The sequence below is a fragment of the Hemicordylus capensis genome, chromosome 4, assembly GCF_027244095.1.
Source record: "Hemicordylus capensis ecotype Gifberg chromosome 4, rHemCap1.1.pri, whole genome shotgun sequence".
NCBI lineage: Eukaryota > Metazoa > Chordata > Lepidosauria > Squamata > Cordylidae > Hemicordylus > Hemicordylus capensis.
The window spans coordinates 112,567,804-112,586,657 of record NC_069660.1 but is presented as its reverse complement, the minus strand read 5'-3'; the positions used below and the strand labels follow the sequence as shown (position 1 = coordinate 112,586,657).

Sequence of the window (18,854 nt, the reverse complement as noted above, 5' to 3'; positions counted from 1 at the left end):
CCTGCAGGCATGATTTGATGGGGACTATAGTAATTTCAATGCTTGTTCCGTGTAAGGTGTGTGATTCTATATCGGTCATACATTCTGTGTGTTAACACTCAGATGTTACCCTTAAACAAGAGTTTCTCAACACATGCTTTGCTACAAATAGTCTGAATAGAAATGCCAGCGGTAGGGATCTCTCATGTGAAATGAAACGGGGTGGGGGGAGGGAATAAAATATCCTTGAGAGTTGCCTTATGCACAGAGGCTCATTAAGAGAGAAGGAAGCCCGCATTCCGTAACCTTTTGTAGACTACCGGAGGAGTTTATCATTGCTTCCTCCCACACAGTATGAGATTATGCCTTTCAGCATCTTCCTATATCACTGCTGCCAGATATCGGTGTTTCCTGTAGTCTGGGAAACATACCAGCGGGGATACGAACCGGCAACCATCTGCTTGTTAGTCAGATATTTCCCTACTGCACCACTTAAGGTGGTATGTTTAATGTACTGGTATCTATTTTGCTTTGCAATTCTTAAACTGAACATTCTCTAATTGTTCTTGAATTTAGATGGACATTATATAGCTTATTGTCGGAATAACTTAAATAATCGATGGTATGAATTTGATGATCAGAGTGTCACAGAAGTAACAGAATCAACTGTCGAAAATGCAGAAGCTTATGTTCTTTTCTACAGGTAAGAAGAAAGTAACAGTGCTTGGAAATCTTGTTTAGGCTACATTTCTTGTAGGCATTAAATACTATTTAATAGCAACCATGAAGTGCTAAATTTGGTCTATATTAATTTGAAGAAGTCATAGAATTTTAGAGTTGGAAGGACCTTGGAAGTCTTACAGTCCAATCCTATGCTCAGAACAGGAAACAGCCACAGCATATTACAGATGGTTGTCCAGCCTCTCTTTAGAAACCTCGAGTGAAGGAAAGACTATTGCAGCTTGAGACAGACTATTCCACTGTTAGGAGATTCATTCTAATGTCTGGCCTGATTCTGCTTCAGTGTAATTTACTGTGTAAATTCAACTCATTGCCCAAGAATTTACTAGAGTTTTCTTTTTCTTTTTAATCAAATGCAGTTGTGACCCAAGATAGATAACTTGGCTACTTAAGGGATTCCTCATCAGCAATTTAGTGTACTTTCCTTTGTAGTGTTCACAACTTATCATATTGGCTTTATCTTTGGCCACATTTCAAGGGACTCCTCCTTGTCCAAGCTTTCCTTCCAATATTTCCCCCACCCTAAACATTCTCCTTTCTTTCTTGGAACTTATTGAACCATTTCCCTTACTTCAACGACTATAAAAGTATACCCAAGGCTACATTCTTCCCAGTATGCATCTCTTTCTGCTAGAAGTTGTGTACTAGAAAAGCTTTGATATTTAATCTTAATGTAGTAATCTGAAGATTATCAGATGATTGTGGAGGCTTCTCTGGCATCACTGTATTTTTGTGTAAAACAGAAGATAAGACAAAACAGCAAATTTCCAAATGTCTTGTGTTATCCCGTTCTAATACATTGTAACACTATGGACAGAGAGTAATAAAATCTCCACATAGAGATTTTATTACTCTCACAGCAGTAGATGTGAATGCTTTGCATAGATCACTTTGTACTGATAGCTTATGCTCCCTCATTTTAATTCATAGGAGGATGTGGACAGGAAGGATTCTAGAGTCTGGTAAAATGCAATTGCAACAGAAGGAATTGTTCACATCTCAACAGCTGAGAGCTAGAGAAACAAGGGGGTTCACTGTAGTAGCTTAAAACTCCTCAGTTCCTATGGCCGAGTTCTTCTTGAAACATGAACAAGGTCAGGAGAAAAGGTTATTCCGATTTTAAGTGCAAAAATTCTATAAATGGTACAGTAAATTCAGGTTTTGCACGTAAAATTTGCAGAAAACTTGTATATCGGACTAAATGCATTATTGGAGAAGCTATATGATTTGTTCTGAAGCATTAGAGCCAGAAACAGACTACAAATGATCAGCATTTGATGAACTGAGGGACAACCTTTGTAATTCATGGTAATCGCCCTTATTCAGAATTTTATACTATAATGTATGTGGATCAGATTCTTCAGTTAAAATGAATGGATCTCCCATGAGCTCAAGAATACCATGAGAATTTAGATGTGTACACATATCATGGTGATCGTGGAATGTTACCTCCTTAGGTGACAAATACAAGTTAAAATACCTCTGGTTTTTCTAACTAGAAGGCACAAAAAACCTATTCAGACAATACATAGTACATGCATACTGGTGTCTATACACATGTACATGCTTTCATTTTAAAAAAACAACTTCAAATGCATGGTACAGACAGGAAGTCTATTACTGTATGTGCATTGAACATATATGAATGACAGTATATGCATACAGATCTGTACATGTGTACACTACAAGACTGTGCATGCGTTGAACATTGTGAGTAGGGCAATTTTTTTAAAAATTGGCAACTCTTTCCAGTGAACCAAAAATATCACATTGCACATCCTGTGTCAACAGCCATATTTAAATTAAAATTACTTATTTACAGATATACAGAGCACTGTGAACCTCAAGAATTTCATATTGGCATAATGGATGTTTTAGTTGGGTGCCTCAAGATGTTTTTATACGAATCTTTATTTTCTTCACATAGGTTGGAATAGGATCATCATCTTATGATATGATTATTCTTGACAGTGTTAACTAATGTTTTTGATGTTGTGTCATTTAATTATTTGTAATAGAAAAAGCAATGAAGAAGCTAAAAAGGAGAGACAGAGGGTATCAAGCCTTAATGTAATGGAACCAAGCCTTCTCCAATTCTATATTTCACGACAGTGGCTGAATAAATTCAGGACTTTTGCAGAGCCAGGACCCATTTCAAATAATGATTTCCTCTGTATGCATGGAGGTGAGAATACAATTATGTAAATTACACATGTGAAGATGAAAGCTCATTTTTGTACCCTGGGACAATAAATCCTTATCTTTTTGCTTAGCTATAACTATGTGGCAGAGATGGTTTATTCTTATACTACCTTATTTTTTTAATCATTGTATTTCTGTAGTTCCTCAAACAGCTCTGTCTAAGCTGCATAAAAATAATTTAAAACAAGGCTAAATTAAATAATTGAAACAAGTCTTTACTTACCTAGTTAAGTAAAGACTTGACCATTTCACATGACATTGAGAAGCCTGTTCAAAGCATTAGCTTTACTTACTCTCTCATGGACAGCCATAGCCAAGGTTCCTTCTATGTCCTAATAGTGGTAGAAACAAATTCTGTTAAGCTTAACGTTTTGAGGCACACATCACTCAAATGTGAAGTGGGAGTTTGCAATTCTGAACCATTAACCACAGATATAAACTCTGTGTCGCTTACTAGTTGATGGAGATCAACAGTTATTTGCTTAATGAGCCATCTGACTAGTATTTAGGTGTTTAGTATCTAAGGTTCTAAGTATAAGGTTCCTAAGGCTGCACCTTTCTGCAGCTTGGGTTCTAAGAGAAATAGTCTGCACTGCCTAATAGCAGGTTATTTGCTGTTTAAAATTCACACATTTTTCAGTCTTTCTTTTCCTTTGTTCTTTCAATACTGTTTCAGTCCCTGACAAAAACATTGTACCTAACTTCATTTAAATTCTTTAAAAGCTCTTGTATTCTTTAAAAAAAAATCAATGGGAAAATGATCATGCCCACTGATTTAAGGAATATTGTAAAGAGGTGGTCATGGTTGGTTAGGTGATGGAATACAAAACACTGTTGCTGTATCTCTAGGTTGGAGAAATTCCAAATAAAGGAGTTGCAGGGATTTCTGTGAATTAGATCCTTTATTCTTCAGTCATCCCAACTTGAATTGGGAGGCAGTAGTGACCCTTTAAAAAAAATAAATCCCGTTGCATTTAAAGTAGGCTATTTAGCAGAATGATCTTTTCTCTAAAATAAAACAGTTCATTGGCTCAGAACTTCTCCAGTTTGTCCCTTGCTCAACAAACAAGCCATTAATGCCTGAAAGTTGGCTTTGATTTCTACTTAGAAACCACTAAAGCAGAAAATTCCCCTAATGGTTCTTAGTGACACATTCAAGACAAGCCAATCAGTTTGATTAATTATGATAAGTACTTAAGCAGCATCTCTAGTTTTCAAGGAACTAGAAAAGAGTGGCTTGATAGCATTTTTAAGGTTGGTTCACACATGCATTTATATTGCTTGATTTCTCTACATTTGATTACTGGGTGGAAAGTGTCCAGAATTTACAACATCAGTCACGCCAAAACATCCACGATTGAAGTCAGTTAACTGACTGAGTGAAGGTATGTTGGCTCAGAAGTGTGGCATGTTTGCTTTCAATACCTGTCTTGAGATTGAAGGTATACATTGTGGGCATTAATTTTGCACTTAAAAATGGAAAACTAGTACAATCAGTTCACCTATTTTTGAGGGGGCCACGAAAGATGTGAAGCAGATTGTGATGAGATGGTTAACAAAAGCAGCTGTTAGACATCTAAGCAAACCCTGCAAGTCATTTTCAGAAACGTAAGGTTGCTAATGAGCTGGATCTGAGTGCTGATCAGCAGCTTGGTATCAGAGTAGTTTCCAGTCATATAAGGGGTTTTTCTACACTCTCCTTTCTAGCAGTTGTCTCCTATGTTTCCCAAGAATCATCTCACAAAGGTTGGGAGACTGACTAGAGCAGGTTTGGCTGGAGTGGGCAGGGCTGTAACTGGGGATGGGGAAGTGTCAGGAGGAGATGCAGAAATCAGTGGTGTATGTGAGGGTGTTTAGATGCAAGCAAAACCTTGTTTCTGTTTTGAAATGTGATACTGGTTGACAAATTCAGATAATACTTTGTAATAAGTTTGGGTCAGAATTACATTTTAGGTTAATATATAATATTATTTATCCACTTCATTTATTTTTCCTGACAACTTGGGCTGTTTAACTTGTAGAAGATATTTTAATATTTTTATTGTAATTTGCAACTGTATTCTGAAGAAAAGCCTTTTGAACCATGTGAGTTCAGTTATGTAACATGTACTGGAAACCTGTTTGGAATGGTAAAAATATTCAAGCAAGACATCTTCATTATTTCCACAGGAGTTCCTCCACACAAGGCTAATGCTATAGAGGATCTAGTAGTAATGCTACCTCAAAACATATGGGAAAACTTGTACAGCAGGTAAGTTTCTGGTTATAAGGTGAAACTGAATGCTTTTGATGTTTTTTCTGTGTAACAAGGAAATCAGTAAAGCTACAGAATTGTATGAAACTGGCTGCCATCCAAATAAGCACTGCATTCAAGGACAAAATCTTTGTTATGCACAGTAGGCTTCAGAGGGCAACAGAAATTACTGCTATGCTGTTGTGCAAGTGAAGGAAGGGACAATTTTTGGCAGACTTGTTTTTTTTAGTTATTCACATGATCGGGCTGGCGGGGGGGGGGCTGCACAGTCCTTACCCCCACCCTGACAAGTGAACATTCCCTGCTGGGAGCGCTGACTGTGCTCACACATACCTGCTCTTGGGAGGCTGGTCCTGGCCCCTGGGTATCCCACAGTGTGCTGCCTGCCGAGCATGGTACATTGGGGGAATCCCCCAGGAGACAGGCACTCTAGGCTCCCATTTCTGTGACCACGTGGGTTGAAAGCAGCCTGCACGGTCACATGATCCCAGAGCCTGGGTTAAGGGAGCACTTGCTCCCTTAATCCTGGCTAAAAAGCAAGGTAGGGATGTGCACAGAACCGGGTGGGGGTGGTTTGAAGGCAGAAAGCAGAGGGGGTGCATCTTTAAGAGTGGGGGGGTGCACTTACTCCTCACTCCGCTTTCCCCCCGCCAACGCTCCATTTTCTTAAAGTCCATCGAGGCAGCAGCATAGGCTTCCTGCCGCCCTGTTGCTCTCTTTACCAGAAGTAACCGGATGTATCTGATGAGCCTGTGCGTGCCAGGCACAGGCACGTGCCTGCGACATGTACACACACTCCTGTGCCTGATTCTTCTGGTTATTTCCAGTAAAGGGGGCAACAGGGTGGCAGAGAGGTATGCTGCCGCCCCAATGGACTTTAATAGCAATAGCACTTACATTTATATACCGCTCTATAGCTGGAAGCTCTCTAAGCGGTTTACAATGATTTTAGCATATTGCCCCCAACATTCTGGGTACTCATTTTACCGACCTCGGAAGGATGGAAGGCTGAGTCAACCTTGAGCCCCTGGTCAGGATCGAACTTGTAACCTTCTGGTTACAGGGCGGCAGTTTTACCACTGCGCCACCAGGGGCTCTTTAAGAAAATGGAGCACTGGTGGGGGGAAAGTGGAGGGAGGGGTAAGTGCACCCTCCCCCACCCTTAAAGATGCACTCCTCTGCCTTCGAATCGGCGGAACCGCTTGCTGTTTGAACTGGTTAGGAGGCCCATAAAAGTTCTCCAAACTGGTTCCGTGCACATCCCTAAATCCAGGCTAGATGGCGCTGCCACACCAGGATTGAGCCTGATCCTAGCGATTCTCATGTGCTGCGTAACCCAGGCTGGGTTTCCCTATCCTTGGCTGTACATTGCATGAGAACAGCCTCCGCTTCTTTATAGATTGTCAGCCCTTTGGGGTCAAGGAACCAACTTTTTTTGCAATTGGAAAATAGACCTCCCCCCCTTTGAATCTTTTGCCCTAATAATCTTTTAAAATTGTTTCATAATAGCTTACTTGCAAGTATTAACTTCCCTACTTCTAAAACACTAGGTTTGAGCTGCTGAAGGATGAACCCAAAACCTACATGAGATACCTTTTAATGTATTGAGGTTTTTGTCAAAACCCTTGCATTTAGCACAAACAAAGCATGGCTGAGAGTTGCTATTGGTAATGCATAAGATGGTAGTGTGATCTGTTGCCATTCATGAGCCTGGGTTATGTGTCTGCATAGGACCTTGCAGGTGGAATATCCAAGCTTCTCGTAGCACTCATGCACTTCCCCTCATACTCAGCGTGACTATTTATTTTGATGGTTGGAGCACCATTCCTTCTGTTCCTTTCCGACTGCTGAAGCATTCACCTTGTCGACTAGGGCTCCTTGGTTGTATTGGTCCCGATAGATGAAGAAATAATTGATATGAAATACTATTGATCGCTGACTGTTTTTTTAATTAATCTTCTTCTGCTGCTGCTGAATGGACTGATTTGTTAGAGAATTTGTAAGTTTACCCAGATTGGCTCGGCTAGTTTCTTGTTTCTGTGTCTTAATGGACATTAGATTTTTAAGAAGTATAAAAATTGTGGGAGAAAATTGCCCTTGGCGGATCAGCATGGTTCCTGCTTGCTCTTTTTAGGCAGCAATCGTAATACCAGGACCTGCCTAATTTGCATGTCCCTTTCTCGCCAGACCCTGAAAAACCTCGCACTTTGACTCTGGGTGGCATTGTATAAGCAAGCACTTGGTCCCCCGACTCTAATGCTCCGATGTGGATGCAATCTCCACATCCACCATTGTTGAGATCGATCTCTGTGTTGATGCTGGCTGGTACATCGGTTTTGGTTTCCATCTCGAGACTGGCATCGGGGGAGCATGTATTCAAACACCTTGCGGAGGTTTCGAAAGACTTTGCTCCAGGGAGTCACCACAAAAAGCATAAGAAAAAGAAGAGATTATTGGATAAGGATCGACATTCTGATTTGCCAGTGCAAAAGCTTATATCTCTTGAGTTGACGAAGCCTTCTTGCTCTGTACACCGACCCCATTGAGTTCAGGCGTTGGTGGCACAGATGTCTCTGTTGTTGACACTGAAGTGCACATCGATATCAACCTTGTTGTCGGAATCATCTGCATTGACTAAGCCACAGTCTCTGCTGCTGGTTCCACAGTGACATTTGACATTGACCATGGCACCGATGGATCGGGCCTTGGACTCAGTTCTGATGTCAACTGAGACTGTGCTGCGATGGTTGTCTGTTAGATCCATCAACATCACTGGCGTCATAAGCCCTATCGCAGGGCCAGCTTGATGTCTATTATTGACATCTAGGCAGAAGTCATTGCAGGGGAAGACCTTAATCAAGTGACTACCCACTCTCCTTGCTTGATGCTTCAGAAAGCACCCATTCGGCTTCAGCACTTGGAGATTTCCTTAGCCACAGCCTTAATGTGAAATACAATATTGGGGAGGGTGTTATTCCCATTCAGAAAACTCCCTCAATGTCTCCATTTAAAACTCATTCCCCAAGAGACATTCAATACCTGGATCACACCCCTACTTTGAGGGGTGAACATTTGCTCAGTGCTCACACAGTTTTGACTGTTCAGTTACTGGAGTTGCCCTGCTTCTCTGCGGTGCTTTCATCATCATTCCGATCATAGCAGACCATTGTGAATCCAGGAATATCTCTGCACTGTGTCTCCAAGCCTGCCATATGACTATGAGGACTCCTGTTTGTGTAAGTCAGAGAAATCTGCTTCATTAAATATGATGAGAGCTGAGAGTGGTGTGCAACATAATCACAGCATGGGGCTCTCTTCACCTCGAGCAAAAAGAGGACACTCTGTTTAAAATCCCTCCAGTGTTACTGGATCTTCTACATTACAGCCTATCCTTCCTTCAGCTGTTTCTCAGGTACCACCTATTCCAGCCAAGCCTATATAGGTAGCCTCTGTCAGCAGTGACCATGATCAAGGGACAAGTAGTTCAGATGTTTTGGTTCAGCTAATTCGAGAGGAACCTAGTCTCCTCAGAGGAGGATTATACATATTCCTCTGATTCCGATGTGGAGTCTGCAACAACAGAACACCCTTCTGATCAATTTCTGGATGAGACTGTCCCACTAGGCCTTCCATCTCTCCTTCTGAGGAGTTGAAGGTTTACCGTGCAGGTATTGGAGATGGCTGTGGTTTGGGGTCTGGAGTTACAATAGCAAACTTCTAAGATTAAAGACCCTGTATGATTTCATGGCATCTCAATCTGCTCACCTTGTTGCTCTACCTATGCTTCCATTAATTACAAAAAGTGGCACAATCTGCATGGGAACCAACATCTAAAAGGTTAGAAAGTTTATACCAGGTGTAAGATGAAGAAAGGTCTTTCCGCTTGAAACATCCAATGCCAAATTCATTAGTTATAGACTGTGCTACCTCAAGCAAACTGGTAGGCGGCCCTCTGCTCCAGTGGACAAGGAAGTCTGCAAGATTGATACCATGAGTAGGAGAGTTACTGCATGTCTCTCCATAAATGTTGCAAACTATATGGCCTGTCTGGCAAAATTGTATCCAGTTTGGGATGCCTGGCAGCAGGACATAAAGAACTTCCCAGAGGAATTCCATCAAAGTTGACACGCTTTGGCTAAGTCCATGAACATTATACGCCAGCATTTTAGCACGGCAAAGCACTTTGAGACAGAGTCACATACACTGACATCTATAGTTTCTCTGAGAAGGCATGCATGGTTGTGCTTGACAAACATGCAGCCGGACATGAAAGAAAAAATTGAAAGCCTTGTCTTTGATGGGAAGGGCTTGTTTTAGGACAAGAAACTGACAATACTATGAGAAAACTTAAGAAGTCAAAGTATACTGCTAAGACATTCACGTCTTCTACCACCCAATCTTAGTCACCATGCAGGAATAAGTCCTTTAATGGGCAGCATCAATTCTACAAACCCCCAGAACTGAGAGATTACAAGTGGACCTAATGCCTGTACCAAAGAAGGGCTTACACTCCTAAAGGAAAATGGCAGAAAGGCTCCATGCCAAACAACTGGAGCCTAATAAACAGCATCTTTGATTAGTTGATTGCTCCACCAAATTCCATTCAAACTTCCACCTCTATAAAACTGGCAAGCTATGCACCTGCATGGCAAAACACAACATCAGGTGTGTGGGTCCTGCACATTGTCTATACTGGTTATCCTGCAATGCAGTGCTACTATCCAATATGCATGTTTAAGGATCCGCACTATCCAATTATGGTTCCTCTCTGTATTCCAGCACAATATAGACAGCAGATGAACCTGCTAATCCCTTTGTTGGTTCTACACTCCCTGCATTGGTGGAATCTGGAAAGAAACCTTCTGGAAGGAGTCCTGTTCAAGATTCCTACCCAGGTTGGAGCCCCCATTGTGGGACATGCAAAACACAGGGGATATGGACTCTTCAACACAGGAAGTTGCACATAATTTTCCTGGGTTAGCTGTGTTCCAGGTGTTAAAATCCTATCTCTGCTTCAGGGAAGGATAGTTCAGATAGAACTAGACAATACCACGGCCATTGCCTGTATAAACAAACAAGGGGGTCCTGTTTCCTGTTCCTTCTGCACCTTAAGTGTCCAGTTGTGGAACTGGTGCATTGCTAATCAAATTTACCCAATTGCACTGCACATAAAAGAACAAAGAATACTCTGGTGGACAATTTAAACAGGACAGCAGTGGGTTTATACCACATGAATGGGAGATTCATCAGAAATATTTAAGAAAGATATTCAGCTCCTGAGGGCATCCGTCATTGGATCTGTTCGCAATGGAAGAGCACACTCAGACAGTCGACACGCTGATACTGGCACCTGCCTCAGTGTCCGGATCTACTGTCACAAGACGGGTCAAATTCTGCATCCCAATCTAAAGATGCTAAAGCTGACAGCTTGGGAGGATTGGCTCCTAGATAGAATAATCTTAAACTAGAGAAAAGTCTCCACTAGGTGTAATTATGCTTATGAGTGGAAGAGATTTAAATTATATGCAGGTGTACAAGGTTTTACACCTGAAGATGCACCAGTTAGAGAAATACTATTATATTTAACAAGCCTAAAGTGCAGTGGATTGGCCAATGTTTCCTTGAAGGTCCACTTGTTGGCAGAACTGTGTTTTCTTATCTAGATTGCAAAAGATTCCTGAAGGAGTTAAATAATCTATATCCCCTGGTTAGACAACCAATTGAACAGTGGAGTCTTTCATTCATTCTTGTGATTCTGATGGAGCCACTTTTTGAACTAATGGCAACTGTTTGCTTGAAACTGATTACATTAAAGAACATTCTAGTGGCCATTACTACAGCCAAGAGTTAGTGAGTTAACGGCTTTGAGAATTAATTCACCTTATACTAGACTTTTATCCTGACAAAGTGCTCATGTGAATGGACCCCTTGTTCCATTTTAAAGTACTATCATTTTTTTCACCTGAATCAGGATTTAGTGCTGCCTACACCCCCCCCCCCCCAAAAACACCCTACTACGCCTTTGGAGACATATTCACATGCATTGGATAATTGGAGGTCACTACTATTTTCCTTGGATAGAACTAGGGGCTTTTGTAAGAGTAATCAACCTTTTCTATAAGGGCAAGCCTATATCAAGGCAACAACTATCCCATTGGTTGGTAGAACTAATATCTTTAGCACACAAAGTTCAAAAGGCAAACCCATCATGTACAAATAGAGCACACTCTACAAGAGTGTATTCTGCCTCTGCAGCACATCTCCTAGGTATCCTAACAAATGAAAATTGTATAGCGGCCACGTCGTTGTCAGAGCTGCCTTTTGTAAAACATTATACCTACATTCTGCCTGGGAAAGCTTGTTAAACAGGCTTATGAATGGCAACAGATCATCCTACAGATAAACAGCTTGCTTACCTTTAATTTTTGATCTGTAAGTGAACCATTGACATTCATAAGACCCACTCATCCTCCCTGTAGCACACAAGTATTTGTGTAAATTAAAGTGTGCCGTTGAGTTGGTGTCTACTCCTGGTAACCACAGAGCCTTGTGGTTGTCTTTGGTAGAATACAAGAGGGGTTTACCATTGCCATCTCCTGTACAGATGCCTTTCAGCATCTCCCTATGTTGCTGCTACCCAATATAGGTGTTTCCCATAGTCTGGGAAACATACCAGCGGGGATTCGAACTGGCAACCTCTGGCTTGCTCGTCAAGTCACTTCCCCGCTGCGCCATTAGGTGGCACAGTATGTGTGTAGAAGGACATTAATATTTGCTCTCAAGAAGACTCTGTGGGTTGATAGTCTGATAGCAGTCATCCAGGAACTTAAGGAATGGCGCTCCAACCACCAAAATAAACGGTCACGCTGAGCGTGAGGGGTGGTGCGTAAGTGCCACAAGGAGCTTGGAAATTCCACCCACGAGGTCCTGCACAGGGACAGAAGCCAGGCTTATGAATTCAACAGATAAGTTATAGATCAAAAATTACAGGTGAGCAACCTTTCGCTCTCTGCTTAGAATCCTTAATTCCAGCTCTGCCTTTGAGAGAGAGAGAGAGTTGAAAATATGACCGCAACAAAGATTGGGGATAAGGAAATAGAAGTGCAAAGGAATTTAAGTTCAACATTCATGTGTAGAAATTTTTTTTACAAGAGCTTGTATGATGGTTTTTATAATTGAGGTGAATGGTATCTTGTCAAGGCTGTTAACCTTGCTTGATAGTATCTCAACAGAGCTTGGGAAGCCTTATTAAAAAAAATTACAACTTTTAAAACCTTCCATAAGGAAAGGAAACTTACTGAAGTATTTCATCACCCTTTTAAGAGAACATTTTAAATTAGGTAACCAAAGAGGACTTTAAAAAAGAAAAGAAAAAAGTGCTGTTTTTGCAATTAAAAGTAAGTCCAGGACAGGGGGAATTTCTCAGTGACTCCATGAATTTATCAGTCATGGTATCCTGGAATGAGAGTGAAGAGTACTATTTTACAGGGCCTGTTTGTTCCTTTAGGATAGTTTATTTATTTATTTATTTATTTATACATTTTATATCCCACTCTTCCTCCCAGGAGCCCAGAGCAGTGTACAACATACTTAAGTTTCTCCTTACAACAACCCTGTGATGTAGGTTAGGCAGAGAGAGACGTGACTGGCCCAGAGTCACCCAGCAAGTATCATGGCTGAATGGGGATTTGAACTTGAGTCTCCCCAGTCCTAGTCCAGCACTCTAACCACTACACCACACTGGCTCTCTAATACCAGAAGGTAGTGCTGGGGAACTCAGCACCTTGGTTGTTGATCTATGACACCTAGAAAGGCATGCATGTCCTGAATTGGCGCCCCAAGACTGTGAAGGGATGGACATGGGCTTAACAAATCTGGGCAAGACAGAGGCTTTCCTATCAAGAGAACCATTGATGCAGAAACTGTATATCAGCCTGGTTTAGATGGGCTCGACTCCCCTTGAAGGTTAAGATTCACAGTTTGGAAATGCTCCTAGACCTGGCTTTAGACCTGAATGTTCAGGTTTCTGCTGTGGCTCAAGAAAACTTTGCCCAGCTTGGCTGGTGCTCCAGATGCCTCCTGTCTGAGTCAAACCTTGTTCTTAGAACAATAAAAAGTTATTGATAGTCATCAATGCACCTAGGCAATATTTTGAAAGGTTTTTTTTTTAAAATTGACTGTTAGAATATTCTGACAGCACAACTATGTCATGCCTACTCAGAATTTAGTCCCACTGAGTTCAGTGAGACACCCCCAGATAAATGTGCATGTGATTGCAGCCTGAGTGAGTATAAAATTCTAAAATTATTGCAAAAACTTTTAATTGCTTTAAAACTGAGAAAAGCTTTAGTTCTTTCTCTCAATGAAAGGCTAAAAATTGATGTAGCTGTATGTTAAATTGATAAATTCTATACTCAGAAAGTAGGCAAATATCAGTCTTTGTGAAAATATAACTTATTAAATTTCAGAATGAAAAAACTGAAACAAATCTGAATCTAGGGTTTTCTTGCTAGATTACATACAGGGTTTTTAAAAATAGTTCTTCAACTTACACCAAAAAATGCCTTTAAATGCCTTTTCCCCACAAATATAAAGAAAGCAACTCAGACATTTGAGTGTGAGCCACAGCTATGCATCAGCTGAGGCTTCTTCAACAGTTCTCACGGAATTATGCAATGATGGGAGGAAACTGAACATGAATGGACACAGAGCTCAGCTAAATGGTACAGCTACCCCTTGATCCTGCTCCTGAGCATTAGGTCCAGTTAGTAACCTTCTTATTTGGTTTCCACATAAACTTTAAAATGTCATGCTGCTTTGTTTTCAGTTATTTCACCCTGCTTGATATTGCACAGATTTTCATTTTATTTGCTTTTGTATATGTTTGGAGCATGTAAGATGATCTCTTATCCTGTGCTCCTCTCATTGAACTCATTAACTGCCCAGAGACTAAAGTTTGGGCGGTATATAAATGTGATGAATGAATGAATGAATAAATAAATAAATAAAATAAACTAACTTGAAATGATAATAGCAGGCTAAACGGCTTATGTTATAAACTCTATAGTACTTGTGTGTTCAGGTCTACCTAAATTCCAAGTAAGCTTTATGGGGATTATGCAATTTGTCAAAAGCAGAGTTGCTCAAAACGTAATGCAAACATACTACCAGGATTGAAGAATGGTGAATTCAGAGTTAGTAGGCTATCGCCTCATTCACCTTTTTAGCATCTTATTGAAAAGCGCATGCTTTCCTTTCAAGTAAGGTTCTAAAATGAGTTCAGTATTCTACATTTGGCTTTATGGCTGACCCCGTGGCAGTAGGGACCATTCACATTTAATATGTGTCCTCAACAGCCAGTTACTCTATGATGACTTTGTGTTAGAGAGCGGTGGAAAGCAGCAGTACTGACAGCCGCTGTGAAAATATATCAAGTGCTGGAATACTGTAACTAAAGTACACAATGTATTTATAGTTTTATTTCACTTTTATAAACATTGAAAATGCCGAAGTGCAATCATTGACATACCATTTCACTTATTCTACCTACAATATTTTTAAAGCTAAGCTCCATGGTAAGTAAAATCATGTGGGAAGAGCCTTTCCTGGAGGGCAGCAGTGTCGAATGCAGATGGGGGTACCTATTCGGATGTATCACCCTCTTGCCTGTAGGGAGCTAACATACCTGATCTAACTCTTCCCAAAGTATGTGAAGTTCCGTGTACATAGGTGGTGTTGTTTTTAAAAAGAAGGATGTTAAAAATACTTCCCTCTGACTGCAATAAGTGGTGGTACAATTCCATAGAAAACATTGTTAGACCATTAGTCCATCCAGTCAAGTGTTGTCTACACTGACTGGCAATGGCTCTCCAGGGTGTCTCTCCTCACATTATTTGAAGATGTCAGGGACTGAACCAGAGATCTTCTGCATGCCAATCATGTGCTCTCCCTTTGAGAATACAGCCCCCCCCCCACAACCTCCCTCCCTTCCAGTTAAAAAATGGAGGGGGGGGGACACTCTGCCATGTAATTTCGTATAACATGTGGTTCTCTTGACTAGGTATTATTCTGCTTTTATTAATGTTTTGATTTTTTACTTTTGTCATACAAAATAGTCTGCATGTTATACATACAAACATCCATATAATCAGCCAGTCTGTATTTGCTTCAAGTTGAAGTGGAACTTGATTTTTCATAATAGATTATAGTGATGTGCTACACCCATTTTGAACTAATTATGCAGAATGTAAAGAGTATGTAGCCCTATTCAGACACTATGTTGTACGTGTGTTTTTATGTGAATGTACCTGTGTTCATTTTAAAAGTGAATTAGGATACAGGTCTTCTGAAATGCATGCTACCGATAGGAATTGTACTGCCGTACCTGTGAATAACTGTACTTGTGTACACTGTACACTCGTAAGAGTCTTAAACATAATTTCTGAATAGGGCTCATGGCACACGATTGACAGAAGCGTCTTGTTCAAGGAACGTCTGCCAATGGTGCACTACTTGCCAAAGGTCTAGATGCTACCTGTTGTTTTTAGTGATGAAATGCAAGTAGTCATCTGGGAAACCAGTATTGCACAGCATTTATGGTTCAAGTTAAAAAGCACATGGATTGTCCAATAAAGAATTTTCAACACTCTTAACTTCTAAAATAGAAATGAGGAATTGTAATACTTATCATTATTACAGGTATGGTGGAGGACCAGCTGTTAACGTTCTATATGTTTGTCATACTTGCCAAATGGAAACAGAGAAAATAGAGAAAAGAAGAAAGACTGAATTGGAAATGTTCATTCGGGTAATTGTTCCTTCTCCCTTATAAACTGCTTTATTGCCTTTCCCATCGTATTTATAGTTCTTGTTAAAGCAATATTTTTATATAATTGTTCTCTATCTTTCTTAATAGATACATTCTTTAATAGATATCTCCCCACCATTCACATAGCATCTTTTATAGAGGCATGCTATATCAGATTTCAGAGGGGGTGGGCTTCACTGTTGGTGGCAAGATTCATGACAAGATTTAAAGGTATACTATATTGCCAAAAATAGGGTGCTGTTGATAACATTTGTTGCAGTTATTTTTTGTAATAACTGAGGTATAAAGGTTGTCATAAAAGCCATCACATGCAGCCTTAAGTCAGGGAGAATTGGACTGGCTTCCCTGCTAACTGAGCAAAGAAGCACCTTTTTAAAAGTAGCGGATCTGGATAGTGGTTCCAAAATTATAAGTAGTGGGTTCTGCGTCTGCGCAGATCAGCTTCGGGCAGAATTAATTAGCTCCTCGCGATGCCAGCAACCGCCGCCTGTACAGGGGGAGAGCAACTAGCCCTATTGATCCCCAGCACAGCATCCCTCCAGTGGCTGTTGCTGGTGTCTATCCTACATTGCTTTTTTTAAGATTGTGAGCCATTTTATTTTATTTATATCTGTGTTAACCACTTTAGAAACTTTTGTTGAAAAACGGCATATAGATATTTGTCATATTAGTATTCCCCTGCTACTGTGGCAACTCTGGTAACTGCTTCTACTGGAGGCAGTGATGGGTGGGCATATACTTTGACACACAGCTGCTTTTGCACATTCATTTATTCATGTATCCCACACAGAAAGATCATTGTGGCGTTCAGAAGAGCTGGAGTAGTTTTTCTCTTTCAGAAGTTTGGGATTTGGACTTGGTAGAAGCTAGGCATCCTGGTTTGAGGAAGAGATGGTTGCTTCAGGAAACAGTAGTGGCTTCTTGAGCTTTGGCTGAGGTGTGAGAAATTGGTATCAGCCTGGACAGTTTTCCAGGACTGAAACTGTATTGAATACAATACAAGTTATTTGAGCACTACAGCTGGATATGTGGCATTTGAGGGAACACTGTGCTTTGTAGAGATGCATCAGGCAGAAATTCATCAGGGACATCTCTAGCAGGTTATTGGGGAAGCCACAATTGTTGGTATTTCTGCCTTGATGCAGCTCTCCCATCTGATGTTCAGCTGAAAGACAAAGGCAAAGTGTGGGTGCATGGAACTTCGTTTCTAAAGCTAGTATAATATACTGGACTAATGTTTTTTTATAGCTTATATGGTGCAGAAGTTAAGATAGGCATCTTAACTTGCAATTTCCATGCTTTTTAAAGCATGAGTGAAAATTGAAAGCCTCTTCTTACCTTAAATGTAAAACTTTTAGGTTACTTAATTTCTAGGATTTTTGAAAAGGAACATCTGACTGGGCTTCCCTATAGGAAAGAGATGATGACTTTCCTATAAGAAAGAGATGTATAACATGGTGCTTAGTCATGCTGTCTTAGTGGAGCCTCCACCTGTGAAAGTAGTAAATCTCTGATGAAGAACCTTCATCAGCAGAATTCTAACTGCTCCTGGGGGTAGTATACCTGTGATATAGAACTTCCATGTTCCAGTCAACCACTGCCTTGCTTTTTGCCTCACATTCTTGCTGCCTCACATTCCCTTGTAAGTACACTTGTCACGTCACCTGTCGCATGCGCCTTTGCTAGTCCATTTGCCACCCAGCTGCCTCATGCAGCCTCACAAGGCCCCCATTCCTATTCCATCCCCAGCTACCTTCCCTTACATCCATTTGCTTCACCCTGAATTCCCTTTCAAGGCCACATTTCCTGCTAAGTTAATGCACCATTCCGCTGCTGCCATGGGGATGGCACTGGGAGGAATTATAATTTCCAGATACCCCCATGTGCCTTCCCAGCTGCCCTGTGGGCTCCAGTTCCTGTAGTGCCCCCCTCCATTGGAACTGTAAGGAACTGTGTGAAGATGGTCATGGTAGGATATGGCCTCCACATGGCACCAGGGGGTACTGCACACATGTGTTGGAAGCATCCAATACACAGACCTAGTTGTCCAATATTTTCTAGAGCTTAAGGGTCAGTTTTTAAACTGCTGTGTATCGGCTATTTTACATCAGGTCTATACCATATTGTGGTGGTGATGCTTTGTAGTTTGATGTCTTCAAACTTTGGGGCAGATTGGACAGACAATTTAAATTTTATGACCAATATAATATCAGGGCTTGGACTAGTAGAATGTTGAAACTTCTTAGCTTAACGAAACTGTCACTTCTGTGCTAGTATAATACTCAGGTATTTTGTACTTCTCCAAATTGTCCCCCCACCCCCGCAACAGTTGTTGACAACTGTGCTGAAGGAGAGTATTTGTTTTCAATAGTAATTTCACCAAACTTGCACCAAAGGAGAGGAAGACACACCTAGAATCCCAGACTTGAAGTAATTGCTGAGTTTTTGCAAAACTATTTGAAGGACTGAAAGACTTAAAAAATGTAATTAAAACCATGTCACTTATTTTATTCTGTTTTGATGTTCTGAAATAATCTGTAGCTATAATTAAGAAACTTAGAGCTTGGTTTGTTTGTGTCTTTCAGCTTAACAGAGCATTCCAAGAGGAGGAGTCTCCATCCATATTCTATTGCATCAGTATGCAGTGGTTCAGAGAATGGGAAGGGTTTGTAAAGGGCAAGGACAGTGGTGAGTGGCTTTCAAAATGTTAACAAGTAGGTAGTATGTGCTTTTTATCAATCAGTACATTACTGTGATACAAATTCTGACAAAGCAAGAATAGCTTCTGGAAATGAGCACCATGGTAAAAAGCTCTAGCCACTTTGAAAATAACAATGAAGAAAATAGACT

At 40.7% G+C, this 18,854-nt stretch overlaps 1 protein-coding gene across 6 annotated transcripts in view; it reads left to right on the top strand.

Annotated features, from left to right (window-relative positions):
• Positions 1–18,854, top strand: part of USP33 (ubiquitin specific peptidase 33) — a 102,296-nt gene that overhangs the window by 70,997 nt on the left and 12,445 nt on the right. For all 6 annotated transcript variants that reach the window (XM_053247933.1, XM_053247931.1, XM_053247928.1 and 3 more), the window contains 5 exons: positions 556–682; positions 2,739–2,905; positions 5,092–5,173; positions 15,875–15,983; positions 18,590–18,692. In XM_053247933.1, coding sequence (XP_053103908.1) covers positions 556–682; positions 2,739–2,905; positions 5,092–5,173; positions 15,875–15,983; positions 18,590–18,692 — 588 coding nt within the window. The remainder of the gene's footprint in view (positions 1–555; positions 683–2,738; positions 2,906–5,091; positions 5,174–15,874; positions 15,984–18,589; positions 18,693–18,854) is intronic.